This window comes from Eschrichtius robustus, chromosome 12 (assembly GCF_028021215.1).
Source record: "Eschrichtius robustus isolate mEscRob2 chromosome 12, mEscRob2.pri, whole genome shotgun sequence".
NCBI classification, from domain to species: Eukaryota; Metazoa; Chordata; class Mammalia; order Artiodactyla; family Eschrichtiidae; genus Eschrichtius; species Eschrichtius robustus.
The window spans coordinates 85499670-85519039 of record NC_090835.1 but is presented as its reverse complement, the minus strand read 5'-3'; the positions used below and the strand labels follow the sequence as shown (position 1 = coordinate 85519039).

The following is a 19370-nucleotide window of genomic DNA, read 5'->3' as shown; positions in this document are numbered from 1 at the left end:
AAAGGATAAGTAGACAGACAAATAGATGGATAACAAGATAGAGACTAGTAAAGCAAACGTGGCAAAATTATAGGATTTGTTGAAACCTTGTATGAATGTTTGGCTGTTTACTGTCCTTTTTTTCAGTTTGTGTGTTAGACAATTTTCAAAACAAAACGTTGGAAAGAATTTCCATATTATTCTTTTTTTTTTTTTTAACATAGTAACAGAAGACATTCCAGGCAGCAGCTCATTAAATTATTTCTTCTTTTTTCTCCCGTGGAACCAAAAGCTTCTCATTTATGATATTTCTGAAGGCACATTAAGAAACATGTTCAAACTTTGTTATCTCTTTATTCAAGTTTGGCTTTAATATTTTATTAAAAATTCTTGAATTTGTAAATATTAAAACACTGCAGTTTACTACGGACACAAGAGTGACAATGAACTAGCAATAAAATCAAAGTAGAAGCTAAACTACTTAGAAGCAATAGCAACTCCATAATTCAAAGATAATTTAGACAGGTAATTTTAAAGAGTTTATTTAATAAGGCTCAAAGCAGCCGCTCAGCCTGCAGCGATGCTGCTCTACCGGCAGATGGCGCTGCAAAGCGTCTCAGGTGCAGCGGGAAGCCCGTTTACCAATGGCTGTCGCAATCTCTTAATTACTTGAACTGATGAGTTCATATTATAATGTTTTATTAATTATTTTTACTGCTTATTGCAGTTACTCTTATACTACTTACTAACTGGTACAGAAGTGTTTTAACAACTGGTTGAGCAGTACCAGTGCAAACCGGCTGAATGTCAGCGCTGTTTCCTCCTATTACGACAGAAGCCACCAGGCTCCTGCGGGAGAGTAATCCCTGCACCGGGACTGTCAGTGCCACCCCCGCCTGCTCTCCAGGGCTTGTTCCATCACTAATCCCCACTTTCCTGCATTTTCAGCCTTTCCTCCTCCACTTGACCCTTGTAAACAGCCCGTGAAAATGTTCAAAACTTTAAAAAACTGTTTTCCTCGATTTTATATACTCTGCTCTCTCCGTTTTTCTCTCATTGCAAACACAACCAAACTTCTTGAAAATTATATCCTTTTCTCCACTGCTTCCACTTCCTTCCTCCAAATTATTCCTCAATCCCCTGACATCTGGGAATTCTGACCTCACCTGTCCAGTGGAACTGCTGCCACCAAGATCAGCAAGGCTTTTTACTAAATCCAGTGGACACTCTTCATTCTTGTCATCAATCCTCAGCAGCATTCTACACTGCGCCTTTCCTTCCTCCTTCCCTTAGCTTTCAATGCACCACACTTCCTAGGTTTTATCCTGTCTGCTGGTTCCTCTTTCCCTGCCCTCCCTTTTATATTCTCCATGTCCTTCCTCAGCCCTCTTCTCTTCTCATGCTACACACTTTCTGTGGATGATCTCAGTTACCCTCCTCCCACCTATATGTTACTGACGCCCAAATCTCTGTGTGCAGCCGCACCTCTCTTCCCCCAAACCCCTTAATTCCAGTTTCCATTCTGTCTCTGGGATCTCTGCAAAAGCCTCTGATCTCTCTCCCCTTTCCAAACCAGTCTCCACACTCCAATCAAAGTGACCTAAGGCACAAATCTCTCCTTCTTGGTCTCAGTGCTCCTCTGGATAAAGCCTTAATGTTTAGCATGGTTGACAAGGCCCAGTGAGAGCTGACCCAAGCCTACCTCTCCAGCTTCACCTTTCGCCACTTCTCCCTTGAACCCTCTGCCCCAGCCACGCTGAACGTGTTAGTCTTCCAAAATTGTTACGTGCTGTTCCTTGTCCTTTGCTGTCCCCTCAGGAATGCTCTTTCCCTCTCAATGCCTGGCTTACTCCTGCTCAGTTTTCAGGCCTCAGCTTGGACCTCTGTTCCTCTAGGAGGCTTCCTCTGACTCACCAAGACTGGCCCCTGCTGGGTGTTCCCATAGCAATTCTTTACCACAGACCACTGATTTTTTCTCAGTCTTATATAACTTGCTATACAATCACAGCTCCCAGCCCTGTCCTCCACTCCTTTCTGACCAGCATCACAAGACCCTTCTATATGGAGCCACCACTATCCCACAGGACCCTATTCCACCCTTCTGACAGCACTTATCACACTTTTTTGGTAATTATCTATTTAATTGTTTCCATAGTCCAATAAATTGTGAGCTCCACAAAGGACCATTTCTGTCACTTACCACTTAGCAGTGACTGGCAAATAGTAATTGCTTGACAAATGGACAAATGTTCGATTGGTGAATGAATCCTTGGGGTGATTATAGTTCTACCCACCTTACTTAGTTACAACTCAATAGGCTCATTTACAGCAATTCTTTTATAATTTACATATGCTATGGAATTACTGTATTAGTGTCTGGCTGTTCTATTCTTGGAGGGTAAGGTCTATGCCTTACTCAATTTTTTTGTCCCAGAACTCAGCATGCCTGACACACATTGTTTTCAACCAATTTCGTTGATTGTATCAATGATAATGAGAAATAAAGAAACAGAGGCCCAGATAATTGAACTACTCTGGACCACACACAGCTACCTTGTCCCAGAACCAGGACTGGAACTCAGGCTAGAAAAATGGAAGCTCGGAAGAAGTTGTGCAGCATCTAAATAGAATTCCAGCATGAATGAGAAGCACTAGTTTCTCACCATCAAGAGACTGGCCAGAAGCTGTGGGAACTCCCACAGCCCGAGACCTCCATGGTCAAGTATCTCCATAGTGGATGCGACCCAGGAAGGGCGTGAGGACAGGGGTCCTGGGTATTTCATCATGGTGGGGAGACTGGACCCCTGGTTTCCTTTGTCCTTTTTAGTCAGTTTCAAGCTCAGCCTCAGACAGTGGTCTTTGGTTATTATTTACCCTTCTCCTCCCAAATCTATTTGTTGCTAAGATAGTTCTTCTCCCAGTGTTACTTTCCTACAGAGTGAGTATTGACAGGGGCCTGGGAAGAATCATTTAGTCTGGCCCCTTGGGGATGTTAGAGTTGCCTCCTTCCAGGTCTTCAGCATGAAAATCCCCCTTCTCAGCTTCCCCTCCAGCACCAGGTCTCAACTTTCACCCCCACCCCCAGATCTCCCAAATGCCCCTGGTGAAACTCATGAGAGCAAAAGATAAAGACAGTGAAGAGAAGCAGCACAGAGGCAGGTGTACAAACAGAATCTGATTTTTCTTTTCTCCACTTTTTGAGATGATTCCAACGTCCCCAACCCACCTCTAGCAGCAAAGAAGTCCCCTGTGCTTCCCTGATCATCATGAACCTTCAGAGGATGCTGAGTCGGGGTCCTCTTTCTTCCATCAAAAGACCCAGCCCTGAGGGTAAAAAGCCCAAGATGGGAGACAGGTGGGTTTTTCTCTCCACTGAAACTTTTTCTCTTTTACGGCACATTTTGGGCAACCTTCAGGCATATTCACATGCTGGTAGTATTTAAACTTTGCATTGGAGTGCAAATTCCAGGATTTATGCCCTCACTGGGACCAGTGGAAGGGGGAACTGGAGGAAATGTGTGGCCCAAACACCTCAGCCTCTTTTGCTCCTGGGGTGACAGGGTCTCTGCTGGAATTACAGAAACTGACCCAAGACCCAGAACCTGAATAGAATGCTTTAGAGTGAAGCGAGGAATCTGGCACGCCCTCTTCTCCTCACCCCTACACCTAACGGCTAACCTATCAAACAACACTTTTTGCTACCACCTGACCCAGACAACATTGTGGCATCCAATAAACCAAAGCCCATTCTTCCTTTTCTCCAAGAATTAAATCTAGGAGTCCAGCTGCTTGCTTGACAAGGGAGAAGTACAGCAAGGCCTAAAGTGCCCTGACTCACAAGAGACCTGACCCCTGCTGAAATGTGCCTGACACTGTAAGCCAGCTAAGAACCTGCACTGGGTTTCCTTGGCTCCATCTCTAACCAGGGTAAGTGGGATTCAGGAAGCTGGCTCTATGCCCTCCCCTATGAATCTAGTACCCCCTAGTGTTACAGGCTTTTAACTAGTTAAACTTGACACTGCACTCAAAGGGCTCTTCTGCTCAAATCATAAATGTGCATGCTACTTTTTTGCCAGTAATTAAGACTACTCATACACGTTTAAGTAACATTTTCACAAGCATCGAGTCTTAACTAAATACCTCCATCAACAGGAAGTTCTAGAGTTATACTATATGAGCCCTAAGGATTTGGAGGACATTATACACCCATCTTAATCCAAAAAGCTAGATGCCTGATTAATGGGGTCTTGATCACGGCCAGGCAGTATATTTAGGTCAGGCCTATTTGTGCAGCTTTATATGTTCAGTGTTTAGCGTAAGTCCAGACACACAGTCAGACCTCAATAAATATTTGTTGAATTTGAATAAATCCTGTAAATATCTCACTTGGAGACATCAGCTGTGACATCTTCTCTTACTGCTTCTTCTCCCAGAAGCTCCTCGTATAACCCAGGTCTGACAGCAGGGGGGGCACAGGGGGCTGCTCCAATCCCAGAGAGACTGACACAAATTCCCAAAGGGGGCTGAATTTAGACCAGGCCTCAAAAGCCTGAAGTGACCTCCCCTCCCCATGTTGATGACGGGGTTCGTAAGGTGCAAGTGGGAGAGTGAGCAGAGGAAGCGGGTTTCAGGCCTTAGAACCCACTGAATTAACTCCTAAGAGAACTCTTCCTTTGCAGAGAGAATGCACGAAAAAAGAAGGGAGAAAAGCAGCGGAGCCTCCCACAGCTGTCAGCCTGAGACAGCTGCTCTCACCTCAGTCCATCTGGGGAAGGGGCTACAAAGCAGACAATCTTTATTCACAATTGGGGTGGCAGACGGGAGAGACCCCCAGGTCAGTCCAAAAGCAAAGATATGGGCGGGGAGGTGGGGAGATGGAGCAGGGCAGGGACTCAGCACTCGTCCTCGCCCAGCAGGGCGTAAGGGTTTCGGGCGGCCAGGCTGGACCCTGGAGCTGAGGTTGGGGTGTCCTCATCCCCTTCCCCCTCCTCATCCGCATCCCGGTCCTCCTCTCCCTCCTCCTCACAGGAGCTGCTCAGCTCTTCCTCCTCCTCCTCCTCCTCGTCACCTGCTGGCCCCACCCTGCCCTGCAAAACCACCAGCTCCATGGTCTCTGGGTGGGACTCCCAGGTGCCTGGGGAACCAAAACAAGAAAAAGAATGGAGAGTTTTGAGCAAGAAACTAATGCCAGGCAAAGGTGGGGAAGAGGCAAAGACTAAGAATAACAATAACTTTTATAGCTGCTGGCATTCATTTGTTCACACATTCATTCAACCTCTCGTGTACTGGGCACAGAACAGAAGCTCTGCACACATTAACTCCAATCGTGACCACCACCTTGCCAGGAGGCAACTAACCACCCTGGTTCTGTAGAGCAGGAAGTCATCTCAGAGCTGCTTAGTAACACAGAGCTGGCCTATGGGTACAGAATCTGAATCCTCACACCTACAAAGCCCACACCTTTTTGCCTCCATCACCGCAGGGGCTAGGGAAGAACACTGGCTGACTGACCTTTCTGCTCGCTGTAGCCTGGGGGCTGAAAACACAGGCTGAGGCGGCCATCCAGTGCCAGCCGCAGGAGGCTATTGGCCGCTCTGTACACATCATTTCGGGCCGCCTTGGCTGTCTTGTAACCACGTTTCTCTGCCCAGGCTGGAAGGAGAAAAGAATGGGGAGGGAAGACCATCAACCAGGTCCAGTCACAATCATCCCACTCTCCTAACACAGTCCTTCCAGTTTCCCCCAGAATATTCCAGGCCCGAGATCTTGCTGGCCCTGAGACAGAAGCCTAGGGGTGACTGGCTAGCTGCCCCATCGATGGCAGGACCTCTGAGGAAGGAGAGGAAAGGAGATAGGGCAAGGGGAGGAAAGCCAGGCGTGTGGAGCCCACCTTCACAGATGTCCCAGGCACACCACGGGTGTTCTGCGGAGGGGTCCTCGGCCTCTGGGTGGCGCAGGTGGAGCAGGGCCTGCACAGGGACCCGGGAGGCCAGGTAGCCCACAGCGGTGTATGGCTCCTGGATTTGGGCGATGGGGTAGACCCCTGCCAGGACCTGAGGGGAAACAAGAGCACTCAGCACCTTCCTCCATCTCCTGCCTTCTCCCCGCCTCTGGCCCCTCTGCCCTCATACCTGCAACTGCCTGGGCAGAAGCGAGGGGAATATGAGGCCTGGACAGTCACAGAGCTTCACGGAGGGGGTCAGAAAGTAGGTCTGAAAGTATCGGGTGTGGCCCGGGGTTCTGGAGACACTCACGACCTTCCGCCCCACCAGCCCGTTGATCAGCGAGGACTTGCCCACATTGGGGAAACCTGAGGAAGACAAGGAAAACTAACACCTGACAGATCCTTACTCTGTGACAGGCAGGACGCCGTGCTATAGCTATAGATGAACGGAGAACTAAGGTGCAGAAAGAAAGAAAGGAAGTGGTATAACATCACAAGTTACGAATCAGGCTCTGGGCTGCCAGGGCTGAATCCTGGCCTCCCCATTTACCTAAGCTTTGTGACCTCGTGGCAATTTACTTAATTTTCTGAGTCTCTGTTTCCGCATTTTACAGAGCAGATACCTCCAACCTCAGAGCGGTCAGGATGAAATGAGAAACAAATACAATCGCGTGGCACTGTGTCTGCAGAAGTCTAAGTGAGACATGCATCTCGTGATTATCAAACTTCTCCAAGGAGAAGACTGAGAGCCCAGGGGCTCACTGCCACTCTCTTCATGACCACCACCTTCCACCACACATCTCCGCTACAGCACTCTGGCCTCCCAGTGCCAGAATCTCCCTCCCAAAGGTTTCTTTCATCCCACCTCTGTGGTCTTACCCTGGACCTGTCACTTCACGCCTTGCAAATCTCACCTGCAAGCACCCCTCTCTCTGCCCTGACATCTCGTCTTTCCAGCTCACTTATTCTGGTTCCTCCATTCCAATAAGTCTCTGACACTGACTAGCTTGGGAACACTATTCAATACCCGACTCATGTCCTCACTTCCCTTCTTATGCAACTTAGATTCCGTGATCCAGCTCTACAGCCAGTCCCCCTCACAGACCTTCCACTCCCTGGTCCCGCCTCTCCCCTTCTTCTTAGTCACCTGGCAAAACTCCAACCCTGTAAAATGCAACTCTGGCCATTCAGCAGCTGACTGAGGCTGGGCAAAGATGCACCATGGTGCTGACTGCACTCTGTTTACAACCCACTCAAGTACAGTTGGCCCTTGGTATCCACAGAGGATAGGTTCCAGGAGCCCCTGTAGATACCAAAATCCCTGGAGGCTCAAGTCCCTTATATAAAATGGCGTAGGGCTTCCCTGGTGGCGCAGTGGTTAAGAATCTACCTGCCAATGCAGGGGACATGGGCTCAAGCCCTGGTCCAGGAAGATCCCACATGCCGCGGAGCAACTAAGCCCGTGCGCCACAACTACTGAGCCTGCGCTCTAGAGCCTGCGAGCCACAACTATTGAGCCTGTGCGCCACAACTACTGAAGCCCGCGCACCTAGAACCTGTGCCCCGCAACAAGAGAAGCCACCACAACGAGAAGCCCGCGCCCCGCAACGAAGAGTAGCCCCCGCTCACCTTGACTAGAGAAAGCCCACGCGCAGCAACGAAGACCCAACGCAGCCAAAAATAAATAAATAGATAAATAAAAATTTAAAATATAAATAAATAAATAAATAAAATGGCATAGTACAGTCGGCCCTCCGTATCCACAGGTTCCTCGATTGTATCTCCTCTCAAAAGGGGGTGGGGGGATAAGACTCTCCTTTGACAACCCCCGCCAGCCTCATTCCTCTCTCCTCTTTAAAAGAGTTTTACTGTAAAGTGCCACAACTAGAGAGAGAAAACCCGCACACCACAACTAGAGAGAAGCCCACGCACCACAATGAGAGATCCCGCATGCCGCACCTAAGACCCAACGCAATGAAAAATAAAAAAAAATTTTTTAAATAATAAATAATAAAATATTTTTAAAAATAGGGAAGATTCTCCTTAAAGAGTTAAGACCCAGAAAGAAACTGACACTTCTAAGCTACTACTATAATTTAATGATCATTCTATGATGGACTAATTACTACAACTAAAAAAGTTAATATGTAAATCATATAACCGTGCCTGGTTCACAGCAAGCATCACATAGATGTTAATTTTTAACAATTATTATTATTACTATTATCACTATCTGTCAGGCTTTGTTAAGCTCTCTCTACACTATTCCCTCCATTCCTCTCATCCATTCTTTTTTTTTTTTTAATATAAATTTATTTATTTATTTATTTTTAATTTGGCTGCGTTGGGTCTTCGTTGCTGTGTGCGGGCTCTCTCTAGTTGTGGCGAGCGGGGGCTACTCTTCGTTGCAGTGCGCGGGCTTTTCATTGCGGTGGCTTCTCTTGTTGCGGAGCACAGGCTCTAGGCGCCACGGGCTTCAGTAGTTGTGGCACGTGGGCTCAGTAGTTGTGGCTTGCGGGCTCTAGAGCACAGGTTCAGTAGTTGTGGCGCACTGGCTTAGTTGCTCCGCGGCATGTGGGATCTTTCTGGACCAGGGCTCGAAACTGTGTCCCCTGCATTGGCAGGCGGATTCTCAACCACTGCGCCACCAGGGAAGTCCTCATCCATTCTTTTAATTGAGCATCATTGTCCTCATTTTTCAAATCAAAGTCACTAAGACTGACAGTGGGTAAATAACTTGCTTGAGATCAATACGCTGAGAAGCAGAATTTAACTCAGGCGTGCCGTGATCCTTCCACGACAGCAGACAGCCTCCTCTGCCCTCAGAGACCCTGGAGCCTAATGGGACCTCACCACCTTCCCTCAATTCCAAATATTGAAACCCTGTGCCTCCTAGGAGGCCGCCACGCGTGGGCCGCCGCTTCCTTACCCACACAGCCGATGGTCACCACCCCATCCTTGTAGCGCTCCCGTGTGGGGCCTGCTGGCTCCATCGCTGAGTCAGTCTGCTGCTCCACCAGGACGGCTGGCCCATCCTCCTCTTCCTCCTCCTCCCCGGAGCCATTACCCCAGGTGGCTCCAGCCACATCCCGGGCAATCTTCTCCCGCCAGCTGCTCAGGTCCACTGCGCAGGGAAGGAAAGAAGAAGAAGGTTCTCCCCAGGGCCACTGTATACGATGGCGCAGACCATGCACTGCACAGCTGGTGTAAGTGGCGCCCTCTGGATTGGGTAGGGCCAAGCTGCGCAACAGCGACTCGCCCCAGCCTTCACTTGACTCCACCCCGGAATCAGGTGCATTTCTGAGTTTCTGAAAAGCACTGGCAACACTGAAGGCAGCAAACCACTCAGGCTCCTGCCTCCCTGCTGCCTCTCTTGTCCCACCAAGTCAGGCTGCTCCCTCTCCCACCCCACCCCATGGCCTCTCACCTGAGTCCATAATAGAGGGACTGAGTTTGGGAAAGGTGAGCAAAATGACTTGGGGCTTTGGGTCTCCCCCACGGCCTCCCACAGCTCCCCTCTAAGGGGCACATACCTTTCCCCGCAGTGATAGCTTCACAGGCTCTCAGCAGCTGCTCCGGCCCCAGAGCCCGAGTCCATCCTCTCCCCCGCCTCCGACTCTTCTTCAAGACTGAGATCAGAGGGCACAAAAGCGTGAGCACACCCCATGGGGCCTATGTACCCCCTCTCTCCCACCACCCTCAGGCCCTAGATCAGGTCCCCCTTTGTCCCTTGCCACCCCACCTCTCCCACGCTGCCCTCCTCATTGCCCACTCACCACTGCTAGGGTCCTGTGGGGTGCGGGGATCCCGAGGAAAAGAGGTGAAAAGAACAATGTGGAGCTGGGGATAGTGTTGATGGAAATAATGCTTCCAGGCAACCACGAGAGCTGGCGGGGCCAGATCCACCTTGTTCAGGACCAGCACCAGGGCCAGCCCTAGCTCTCCAGTCACGTACTCATAAAGTGCTGGTGGGAAATTCACAACCTGGAACAGGGATGGTAAGAGGAGGGAGTGATGCGAGGTCAACCCAGAGTTCTCTGCCTCCAGCTCCCCACACAGCAGGCACAGCTTGGAGACAAGACCCTGGTGGAAGCAGATTCTGGGACAACAAGGATAAATCAGCCAAACTGAACTAGGAAGACAAAGCAGGCGTAAGTAACACCTATGTGTTTGTCTCTGGGGGGCTTCCTGTAAGGCCTGATTAGGAATGGAAATGAGCTAAAAAGAAGACAAGGAAACAGAGACCCCCAACACAACTGGGCTAAAGGCTGGGATCACTCACAGGGCTGGGAGTTGGGATAGAAATTAATATCTATTTTCACATGTACGCAACTGTCTACATGTGTACACAAACGTGTGTGTGCACGCACACGTGTGCATGTTTGTGTTGAGCACGTGTAGCTGCATAAGTGAGCATGTGAATGCACATGTATGTCTGTGAGTACGTAGGAGTGCGTGTGTACATGTTAAGGACCTCCAACCTAAAGGTCCGCACAGACTCCAGACCTCCCTTTCTCCCACTGGAGGACAACAGTGAAGTGGCACAGCCAGGTCACACAAGGGCTGCCTAGCAGCAGAGTCTAGAGCCTTAACCACTACCCTAGCATCCCAGGTGAGAACGAGTTCTGTAGTAACCGATATGGCAGGGAAGCCCCCTTCACAGAATCCCCTGGAGCTCCACACTGGGACTTTCTATTTAGCCCTAGTGGGCTAGGAAACAGGATGTGTATGCAGTTTTCCATCAAAGAAATAAAGGAGAGGAGAGGCAGTTGGCCAGGGGAGGAGTGACAGGCTCTGACGCTGATGAATAAAGACTGAGTTCCTGACTGCAGACACCAGGATGGAGTAGAGGAGACTGGAAAAGAAGAGGTTACCTCTCTGACTCCCAACTCCTGCCTCTGCCCTTTACCCGGCAAGAATCTTCCCCCCTCCTGCCCCTTACCCACCCTCATCCCCAGGACTCACTGGATGTCGGATATCAGTAATTAGCAGAACAATGTCAGACATCTCTAATACTCGCCACAGCTGCCTCCACGTCTGAAAAGACAAGGTCAGTGGAAGAGAACCTGAGCCCAGAGTCGTTCTCCTGCATGACCCCAGACCAATTTGACCACGGGTGACTATGCCCCACTCCTGTCCCCACTCTAGTCTCACCTCCAGATTGTGCTCAAAGTAGCTGAGTTTCTCAGAGGTGTAAGCCCCATGAATCTTCCCAAGATACTCCTGGAAGCTCCGTTCCTCCTGGCTCATCAGTTGCTCCTTGGACATCTCATAGCTCCAAGGAGGACGTCGGGGAAAGTCCAGGACTGAGAAATCAAGAAAAAATCCAAATAAGTCTGAGGATAGTTTCAGGACTCAAGGGTGCATCCATCCCAGACCCCTTCTTCCTCCCGGTCAGCTCTTACTCTTCCAAACTCCTTTCCCCAGCCCACTGCCTGCCCCAAGCAACCAGGCGTTGAGCTCTCACTCACCGGAGCCGGGCTGATAGACCTCCCAGATGTCCAACACCAGCAGCTCAGCACTGATGGGCTGTAGCACTTGCTCCCGGGCTGCTCTCTTTCTCCTCTCCACCTCCTCGCGGCTGTCTCGTTCAAAATGCAGCCGGTATCTACAGGACAGGGACCACGCCATCCATCACAATCCTTGGCCACGAATTCCCCTCTTGGGCAGGCAACTTCGCAAAGCTTTCACTCCAGAGTTCAAGTTTCCCCTCTGAGTCGGCCCTCTCCCAAATCTCTTTCACGCAACAGCAGGCCTTCCCCTAAGTTTCGCCCTTCTGAAAGCCAAACTCTCTCCAGCCCCTCCAGAAGGGAAGATTGTGGACCGCTCCGGTGACCCGGCGGCCCGCGGAGAACCGTGGCAACCCAGCCCCACCAGTTTCAAGCCTCCCCCAGCCGCAGCAGGTTTCCCCCAACGCTCTGACTTCCGGGTAGGCGGGGAAGCCCGGGCCAGAGCCCCCTGTCCACTCTCACCGATTTGGGTCATAGCCTCGTGAGCCCAGCGCCTGGGAAGGCTGCTGGTTGAGCCTGCGGATGTGATGGGTCACAGACTCCCCGTCCGAGGTGTCGGTCTGCTCCTCCCGCCGCTCCCGGCTCCCGCTACGGCTGTTGGAACTGGATCGCAGCCCATCTTGAAGCCCTGCGGGGAGGAGCCGGTGACGCCAGGGCTGGCCAGCTCTCCTGGGCCAGAAGACCCCAACCCGGTCGGCCTGGCTCCTCCCCACACCACCCCAGTCTTTTGAGGCCGGGCCCTCCTACCTACTCTGCTCAGGACCCTCCCGGATGTGCGTGGGGGGAGGCACTCCTCCTCCAGGGATCTACTGGGATGACGCCCCGTTGGAGCTGGAGGGATTCCCCTCCCCCAACTCTCCATCCTTCCCCACCCCTTCCAGATGTAGGGGGCTGGGGTGAGGGAATCCCCTCCGCGGTCGCCCACGCGCGTCGGCGCGCGGCCGCCACCCCCTCTCACGCCTCCCAGAGGTGAGGCAGGCACACCCCTCCTCCCAGATGTGCGGGAGTCCGAGCCCCGCCCCCTCCTCTGGCTCCCGCACTGACCTCGCTTCCGCTCCCGCTTGTCCTGCAACTGCTTCTTCTTCTGCTTCACGCTGAAAGGCTTCTTCCTCGGCATGGCCCGGACCAGTCACCTGGCCCGCCCTTCGCCGAGCTCCCGCCGCCTCAACTGACTCCCCCCGGGCCAGCCCCCGCCGCAAGGGCCCGGGACACTGGAGGGGGCGGGACTGGAAGGTGACGTCAGCGGGCGGGCCAGGCCGATGCGCCCAGGCGGCCCGGGTGGAAGGCAACCAGGGGGAAATACAGTCACTTCCCACTGGGAGCGAGGCGAGAGGATGATGCGGGGTGGGCTACCCGCACGTGAGAGCCAGTGGAGCTGAGAGGGCGCAGCGGCGGCGAGGAAGGAGGCGCGCGTGGGAGGGTCGGGCTAACTTCGTCACGGACGCTACCAAATCGCGTTTGGAGGAGGGGGGACGCGTGTCATCACTACCTTGCGAGCCGGGGAGAAGCTACCACTCACCTGGAGGGGACGGTGGAGCGGAGGGCGGGTCCTACCACCTGTGAGATAAAGGGGCGTGGACGAGCAGAAGCTACCAATCCTCCGGCTGGACATTAGAGGAAAGTCGCGACTGTGCGTCCCGGGAAGGAAGCCAAGTTGATGGGCTACACTGGGGACAGGGTGAGAGGTCTTGAGGGGCGAGTGGTGGTCTGGAGAGCCCTGGGCACCGCCCTGCTGGGACCCAAATTCCTCGTGGGAACGATGGTAAGCAGCAGGTTTACAGATCCTAAGTGCAAGCGCGCGGCCGAGGAGGGAAACCCAGGTGGAACAAGGATTTTTGGAGGGAGGTCATAGGGCACGAAGTTGTGCCTGCAGCTGTTACCATAGAAACCGGGGACCGGATGTGGCGATCTTAGGGTGCGACAGCCGTCTTTTCTCAGGCCTTCTGGCCAGAGCCTGTCGACTCTATGGCACACTATGAGGAGCCGGCTGTAGGGTTTTCTAAGCGAGGGGAGGAGCGAGCAACTTTTTCCAAAGCTTTTATAGAAACGCAGCAAAGGAAAGGTTTGAGATTGCTGCCATGCCTGGCAGAGACTGAGGGAGGCGGCTGATCTGAGAACAGCCACCCAAAGTTTCCCCGCAGCCTTCCGGAAGTGAAATGGCGGGAGCCTCAGCCTCACTGTCCACTGCCCCCCCGGAAGCGGAAACAGAATCTCATTGTGCCCCTTCCTCACTGCCCTCCAAATCCAGCTGCAGCCATTGCCGCAACCACGATGCCGAAACGAAAGAAGCAGAATCATCAGCAGCAGCAGCCGCAGCAGCAGCCCCCACTGCCAGAGCGGGAAGAGACTGGAGATGAGGAAGATGGGAGTCCCATCGGTGAGGAGCCCGGGAGTTGTGTGCACATGCCTGTCAGCCGGCCGAGGCGAGGGGTTGGGGGCTGAAAAGGTGCGGGGGAGGGGGCTCCAACGGAAGGAGGAAGGGCGCACGCGCTGGGGCTGGGGCTGGGGCTGGGATGGAACACTAAATGAGTTCTCTTACTTGAACCCTCAACTTCAAACCAGCCACTAAACCTTTCTAAAGAAGGCAGGGGAGAAGATAAAGAGCTTGTGTGCGCAGCCGCAAAACGACAGGGGAGAGGGGCCCTAGAGAGGTTGTAGGTTGCGATGACTGGGATGACAATTTGTGACCAGACGTTCACGGGGAAGGTGGAAGTGCAGACTTCTGTAAACTACTCGGAGGTGGGGTGGGGGGGGGGAGCTATCTGACTGGTCAGCAGTGAAAGAGAGGAGTTGGATTACCTCTGGAATCACTTGGGATCTTTTGGGTAGCAACAATGTAAGGGAAAGAGAAAGTTTGTAGGTATCCTTCCCTCATTATCCCCCTTGACTTGGCTGAGTCTCCACTTTGCAAATCCTGAAAACGCTTTGGAAATAGATGGGGTGAGAACTCATAACACTGCTGAGAACATACCTGGCTTTGCTGGTTAGATTAAGAAATGAATAATAGAAGAAAAACATATAAGAACAGGATCATCAGTTTTTTAGTTCATTCTGATGACCATGTTTTCATGTCTGCTCTTAGGACCACCCAGCCTTCTGGGCCCTCCCCCCATGGCCAATGGAAAGCCTGGTGACCCCAAGTCAGGTGAGGAGGAAGGGGCCCTGATCCTTTGATTAGGTCCTGAGAAGGCAGCAAGGGAGGGACTAAAACCCAGAAAGGACTTAAAATTAAAAGATCAGGAATTTTGTACTTAAATGAATGGAGAGATGTGTATTGACAGCCTGGAAAAACTCAATGTTGTAAAAATGTCATTTCTTCCCAAACTGACCTGTAGATTCAGTGCACTCCCAATTACAATCCCTACAGTGTTTTTGTAGAAATAAACATTCTACATTATTGTATGGAAATGCAGAGGATCAGGGTGAGAGACTGCAAAGATAATCTTGAAGTGGAAGGGCTTACTCTGAATATCAAGACTTATTGTAAACCTGTAGTAGTTGTAACAGTGTGGTATTGGCCCAACAATAGACATATAAATCAACAGAACGGCATAAAGAGTCCAATAACAGGCCCACACATATGTGGCCATTTCATTGTTGATGAAGATGGAACTGAAATAGTGGTCTTTTCAGTAAATGATGCTGAATTAATTGGATATTCATGGGTAAAGAAATAATTCTAGAAAACAAATGTATTTCATGGGCTTAAAGTAGATGAGAGCTTTTAAACAGACAAGAAACACACACACTAACCATAAAGGAAAGATAAACTGAACTATGTTAGAAAATATGAACTTCTGTTAATCAAATCACACCATTAAGAAGTTAATAGGAAGCCACAGAGTAGAAGATACTTGCAACAAATATAACCAATAAAGAGCTCATATCTTGAATATATAAAAACTCTCTGACAACCTGTTAGAAAAATGGGCAAAAGACCAGAACAGCCACCTGATAAAAACCGATCTCTAAATAGCCAAAAACATGAATAAGAACTCAACATCAGTAGTCATCAAATAAATGCAAGATAAAAACACATAAGTTTGAAACTGAGCCCTTTGTGTACTGTTCGTGGGATTGTAAAGTGGTGCAACCACTATGGAAAACATTATGGAGATTCCTCAAAAAATTAAAAATAGAACTACTGTATGATCCAGCAATTCCACTTCTGGGTATTTACCCAAAAGAATGGAAAGCAGGATCTTGAAGAGGGATTTGCACACCCATGTTCATAGCAGCACTGTCCACAGTAGACAAGAGATGGAGCCACCCAAATGTCTGTTGATGGATGAATGGATAAACAAAATGTGGTATAATCATATAATGAAATATGATCCAGCCCCCAAAAGGAAGAAAATCCTGTAACATGCTACAGCACGGATGAACCTTGAGACCATGCTAAATGAAATGAGCCAGTCACAAAAAAAACTGCTCTATGTTTCCACTGATCTGAGGTATCTAAAGTAGTTAAATTCATAGAAACAGAAATTAGAATGGTTGTTGCCAGGAGCTGGGTGGAGGAGGGGGAAAAGAGAGTTGTTGAGTAGCTATAAACTTTCAGTTTTGCAAGATGAAAAATTTCTGGAGATCTGTTTCCAACAAGATGAATTTACTTAACACTACAGAGATGTACACTTAGAGGTAGTTAAGATGGCAAATTTTTTGTTAAATGTTTTAACCACAATTTCAAAACAAAACACTGCTTTTCACACTCACCAGAATGGCAAAAATGAAAAAGATCTATATTACCAAGTGTTGTCAAGGAACAACAGGTTGTCTATGGAACAGCTGCTGGTGGGAGTGTGAGTTGGTACAACCACTTTGGAAAAAAAAAAGTTTGACTTCCTTAAACTTGAGTATACATACACTTGAGGACCCAGTAATACGTCTGCTACGTATACACTCAACAGAAATGAATCCATGTGTGTACCGAAGACATGTATAAAAATGTTCATAGCAGCATTTTTCGTTATAGCCCCACACTGGAATCCACCACAGTAGAATGGCTAAATAAGTTGTTGTATGTGCATGCAATGGGATACTACACTGCAATGAAAATGAAGGAACTCCTGCTACAGGCAACCTGGATGAATCTCATAAACATGATGTTGAGCAAAAGGATCCAGACACAAAAGAATGCAGACTGTATGATTTCATTTATGCAAAGTTCAAAAACAGGCTAAAACTAACCTATGATGCTAGAAGTCAGGATAGTTGTTACTTTTGGGGAGTAGGGTGGGATAGTGGGGGAGGAGGGGCACAAGGGGGTGGGGCTTCTGAAGTGCTAAAAAGGCTCTATCCCTTCTCTAGCCTGTGTTAGTGGAAACACAGGTGTGTTTACTTTGGTGATGATTGAGTTGTGCACTTAAAATTGTGTATTTTTTGGTATGTATATTGTACTTCAATAAAAAGTTTTTAAAAAATCAGGGCTTCATTATCTGGATTAAGCTGGCCATTGATCACCTTTCCATGTTTCTCTCTCTCTTGCTCTCTCTCTCCCTCTCTCCCTCTCCCTCTCTCTCTCTCTCTTCAGCTCTTCACAGAGGTCCTCCGGGATCAAGGGGACCAATGATCCCACCACTGCTGAGTCTCCCACCTCCTCCCCGGGGCAGAGGCCCAATTCGGGGAGGCCTAGGCCCCAGGTCTGGCCCATATGGTCGTGGTTGGTGGGGGGTCAATGCTGAGCCTCCTTTTCCTGGACCAGGCCATGGGGGTCCCTCCAGGGGAGGCTTTCACAAAGAGCAGAGAAATCCTCGAAGGCTCAAAAGCTGGTCTCTTATCAAGAATACCTGCCCACCCAAGGATGGACCCCAGGTTATGGAAGGTGAGGTCCATTTTTTTATGCCTGCACACATTGAACACCCATCACTCCCAAAGTGACCTCATGTCCAGAATGCCCATGGCTCTTCTTCTTTGGGCTGTCCTTTGTCCTTTTGAAGTAGGAGTAGCCCTGGATGTTTTTTCTCCCAGGAGAAAGACTACCATTCCATCATATCTGGAAATGGTAGTGAGTAGGAAATCTGACTGCCTTCTCTATCTCTGCTTTTTGTTACATTTGTTTTCTTTCTTACTCACATTTTAAACTGCCCGGTTTTCGCTTGTTCACAGACAAATCTGACCGCCCCGTCTGCCGACACTTTGCCAAAAAGGGCCACTGTCGATATGAGGACCTCTGTGCCTTCTACCACCCTGGCGTAAATGGACCTCCTCTGTGAGACTGTGCCTTCCCATCCAGACTGGAAGGAGCCCTCTGACTTGGCTGCCATATACTTCCCTGTGGCCCTGTGATGGCTACCGCGAGGCCGTTCACCTGCCGCCCTCAGTCAGTGATGCCCAGCTCCATCGCCACCTCCCCCACTCGGGGTCCAGAGCTGTGTTCCGTGACTGGTGCACGGTGTGCACTCTTCCTTCTGATGCAGCCTCCAGAGACTCGTCTCCGGGACCCCATCTTTGCTCCATTCAACTGCCTCCTGGATCCTCTTCCCCCTCGCCAGCTGACTGCAGAACAGGAAACCTCTTTGGTGCTGTTTCTTGTGCATCTGTCCACCCAGCCCCGGGTAGCGCCCTGGATTCCTGAGAGCCCTGGAGCAGTTTCCTACCATTCCTTTCTCGCTGCTTGTTTTAAGTCCTTTTTATGTGACACCCCCTTCCCCCAGTGTTGTCAGCTGCTCTGTGACACTCACCAGCTTGTCTGACCCGGGGTCAAGTTGGGATGACTGGTGCAGAGTCACTCCTGAGAGGCCACGTTCCCTGCTTTTGGATTTTGTAGTTTCTGTGTCAGTAGCATGATCTCCACCGCTATGGTCTGTGATCACTGTGCTTTGTGAGACTGTGCATCCCCTCATAGCCTTTCTCAGTGTCCATGGCATTTTTGTGACTTCCCAACGCTAGAGTGAGTTTTTCTGCCAAAATGTGTGGGGCCGTTGGTGCCCTCTAGACTTTCCCCACCTCCCGACGTGGGAGAACTGTGAAACTTCCACAAGGCTGCCTGCCTGGTCCTCCCCATTCTCCGGGTATCGGTTTCTCTGGGTTTGACACAGGCCCGAGAGACGTCCTCTACCCTATCTCCTCTCCAGCCCGTTTTAGTTAGACTATGTCATTGTGAGGCCACCAGCCCTTTCGTTTGAATTCTGTGAATCTCCACCTGGTCTACCTGTGGGTGGAACTTGGACAGTACTGTCGCCCTCTTCCAACCTTCTTCCCCTGCATCCCTGGCACTGGTTGTTTTCTGTGAAAACGGCAGTGAACAGGTTCAGTTTTGAACTGGCCCTGGGGAAATGGGTCAGGAGTTGTGTGGGCAAGAGGAAGGGATGAGAGCCGTTGGAGAACTGAGAATGAATTTTTTTTTCTTTCTAACATGTTTTTATATTAGTAATAAATGCAGCGGAAACAAGCATTTTCTTTAATCCCTGTGTTCCAGTCATCTCCGGAGGTGCAGGTGAGGCTGTTCTTGTTGGAGTCAGTTTATTCTTCATTTAGTTCATACGCAGTGTTGCTAGAAGTTTCTTCCAGTCTGAGGAAACCGGTGGCGTCCCATTAACCTATGGGAATCAACCCGACCAGGTTGCATTTTGTTCAAGGGTAAAGTTTTGTTGAGAGAAAGGAAAGGCCGGGTATCCATGGAGTAATTTTTAAACATTTTACCTGCATTTATGGTTTGAGGTTTATGGAGTGGTAATGACAAAGCAGTCTTTCAGCAAATATCTGTAGCGTGCGTGTGGGCCAGGCAATGTACTAGACGCTAGAGAAAATGGAGAGCCGAAATCAATGAATTTACAAGAGGAGACACGTTAGTGAAAAAGTCACCAGTATGCGTGAAGTACCTGTCAGAAGTGCTATGAAAAAGCGAGACGGGGACTTCCCTGGTGGCACAGTGGTTAAGAATCCGCCTGCCAATGCAGGGGACACGGGTTCGAGCTCTGGTCCGTGAAGATCCC

General features: G+C 50.1%; 2 protein-coding genes across 6 annotated transcripts; one reads left to right on the top strand and one right to left on the bottom strand.

Annotated features, from left to right (window-relative positions):
- Positions 1–419: 419 nt before the first annotated feature.
- Positions 420–12655, bottom strand: GNL1 (G protein nucleolar 1 (putative)). 2 transcript variants are annotated; one of them, XM_068556948.1, is made up of 12 exons: positions 12478–12655; positions 11896–12061; positions 11395–11531; positions 11078–11229; positions 10889–10960; positions 9700–9907; positions 9457–9552; positions 8853–9047; positions 6111–6289; positions 5870–6032; positions 5491–5631; positions 420–3303 (listed from the first exon to the last, which is right to left on the bottom strand). In XM_068556948.1, the coding sequence occupies exons 1-12, from the start codon at positions 12548–12550 to the stop codon at positions 3254–3256; spliced, it is 1632 nt and encodes a 543-aa protein (XP_068413049.1). In that variant the 5' UTR covers positions 12551–12655; the 3' UTR covers positions 420–3253. The 2 variants fall into 2 exon arrangements, with proteins under 2 accessions (XP_068413049.1, XP_068413048.1); XM_068556947.1 differs by lacking the exon at positions 420–3303 and adding an exon at positions 4758–5113.
- Positions 12656–12775: 120 nt separating this feature from the next.
- PRR3 (proline rich 3) lies at positions 12776–18826 on the top strand. 4 transcript variants are annotated; one of them, XM_068556951.1, is made up of 5 exons: positions 12776–13111; positions 13682–13810; positions 14516–14578; positions 16967–17257; positions 17542–18826. In XM_068556951.1, the coding sequence occupies exons 2-5, from the start codon at positions 13705–13707 to the stop codon at positions 17646–17648; spliced, it is 567 nt and encodes a 188-aa protein (XP_068413052.1). In that variant the 5' UTR covers positions 12776–13111; positions 13682–13704; the 3' UTR covers positions 17649–18826. The 4 variants fall into 4 exon arrangements, with proteins under 4 accessions (XP_068413052.1, XP_068413050.1, XP_068413053.1 ...); XM_068556949.1 differs by having other exon boundaries at positions 12776–13195; XM_068556952.1 differs by lacking the exon at positions 14516–14578 and having other exon boundaries at positions 12776–13195.
- Positions 18827–19370: the final 544 nt, after the last annotated feature.

Bases quoted from the DNA above. Each gene is read 5' to 3' on its own strand.
- PRR3 (XM_068556951.1), top strand. From the start codon at position 13,705: ATGCCGAAACGAAAGAAGCAGAATCATCAGCAGCAGCAGCCGCAGCAG. The intron at 14,579-16,966 runs GTGAGGAGGAAG...CTCTCTCTTCAG, and splicing joins GCCTGGTGACCCCAAGTCAG to CTCTTCACAGAGGTCCTCCG. The intron at 17,258-17,541 runs GTGAGGTCCATT...GCTTGTTCACAG, and splicing joins TGGACCCCAGGTTATGGAAG to ACAAATCTGACCGCCCCGTC.
- GNL1 (XM_068556947.1), bottom strand. From the start codon at position 12,550: ATGCCGAGGAAGAAGCCTTTCAGCGTGAAGCAGAAGAAGAAGCAGTTG. The intron at 6,290-8,852 runs GTAAGGAAGCGG...TGTCTTCCTCAG, and splicing joins GGTGACCATCGGCTGTGTGG to GTTTCCCCAATGTGGGCAAG. The intron at 5,114-5,490 runs GTCAGTCAGCCA...TTGGTTCCCCAG, and splicing joins AGGCTACAGCGAGCAGAAAG to GCACCTGGGAGTCCCACCCA.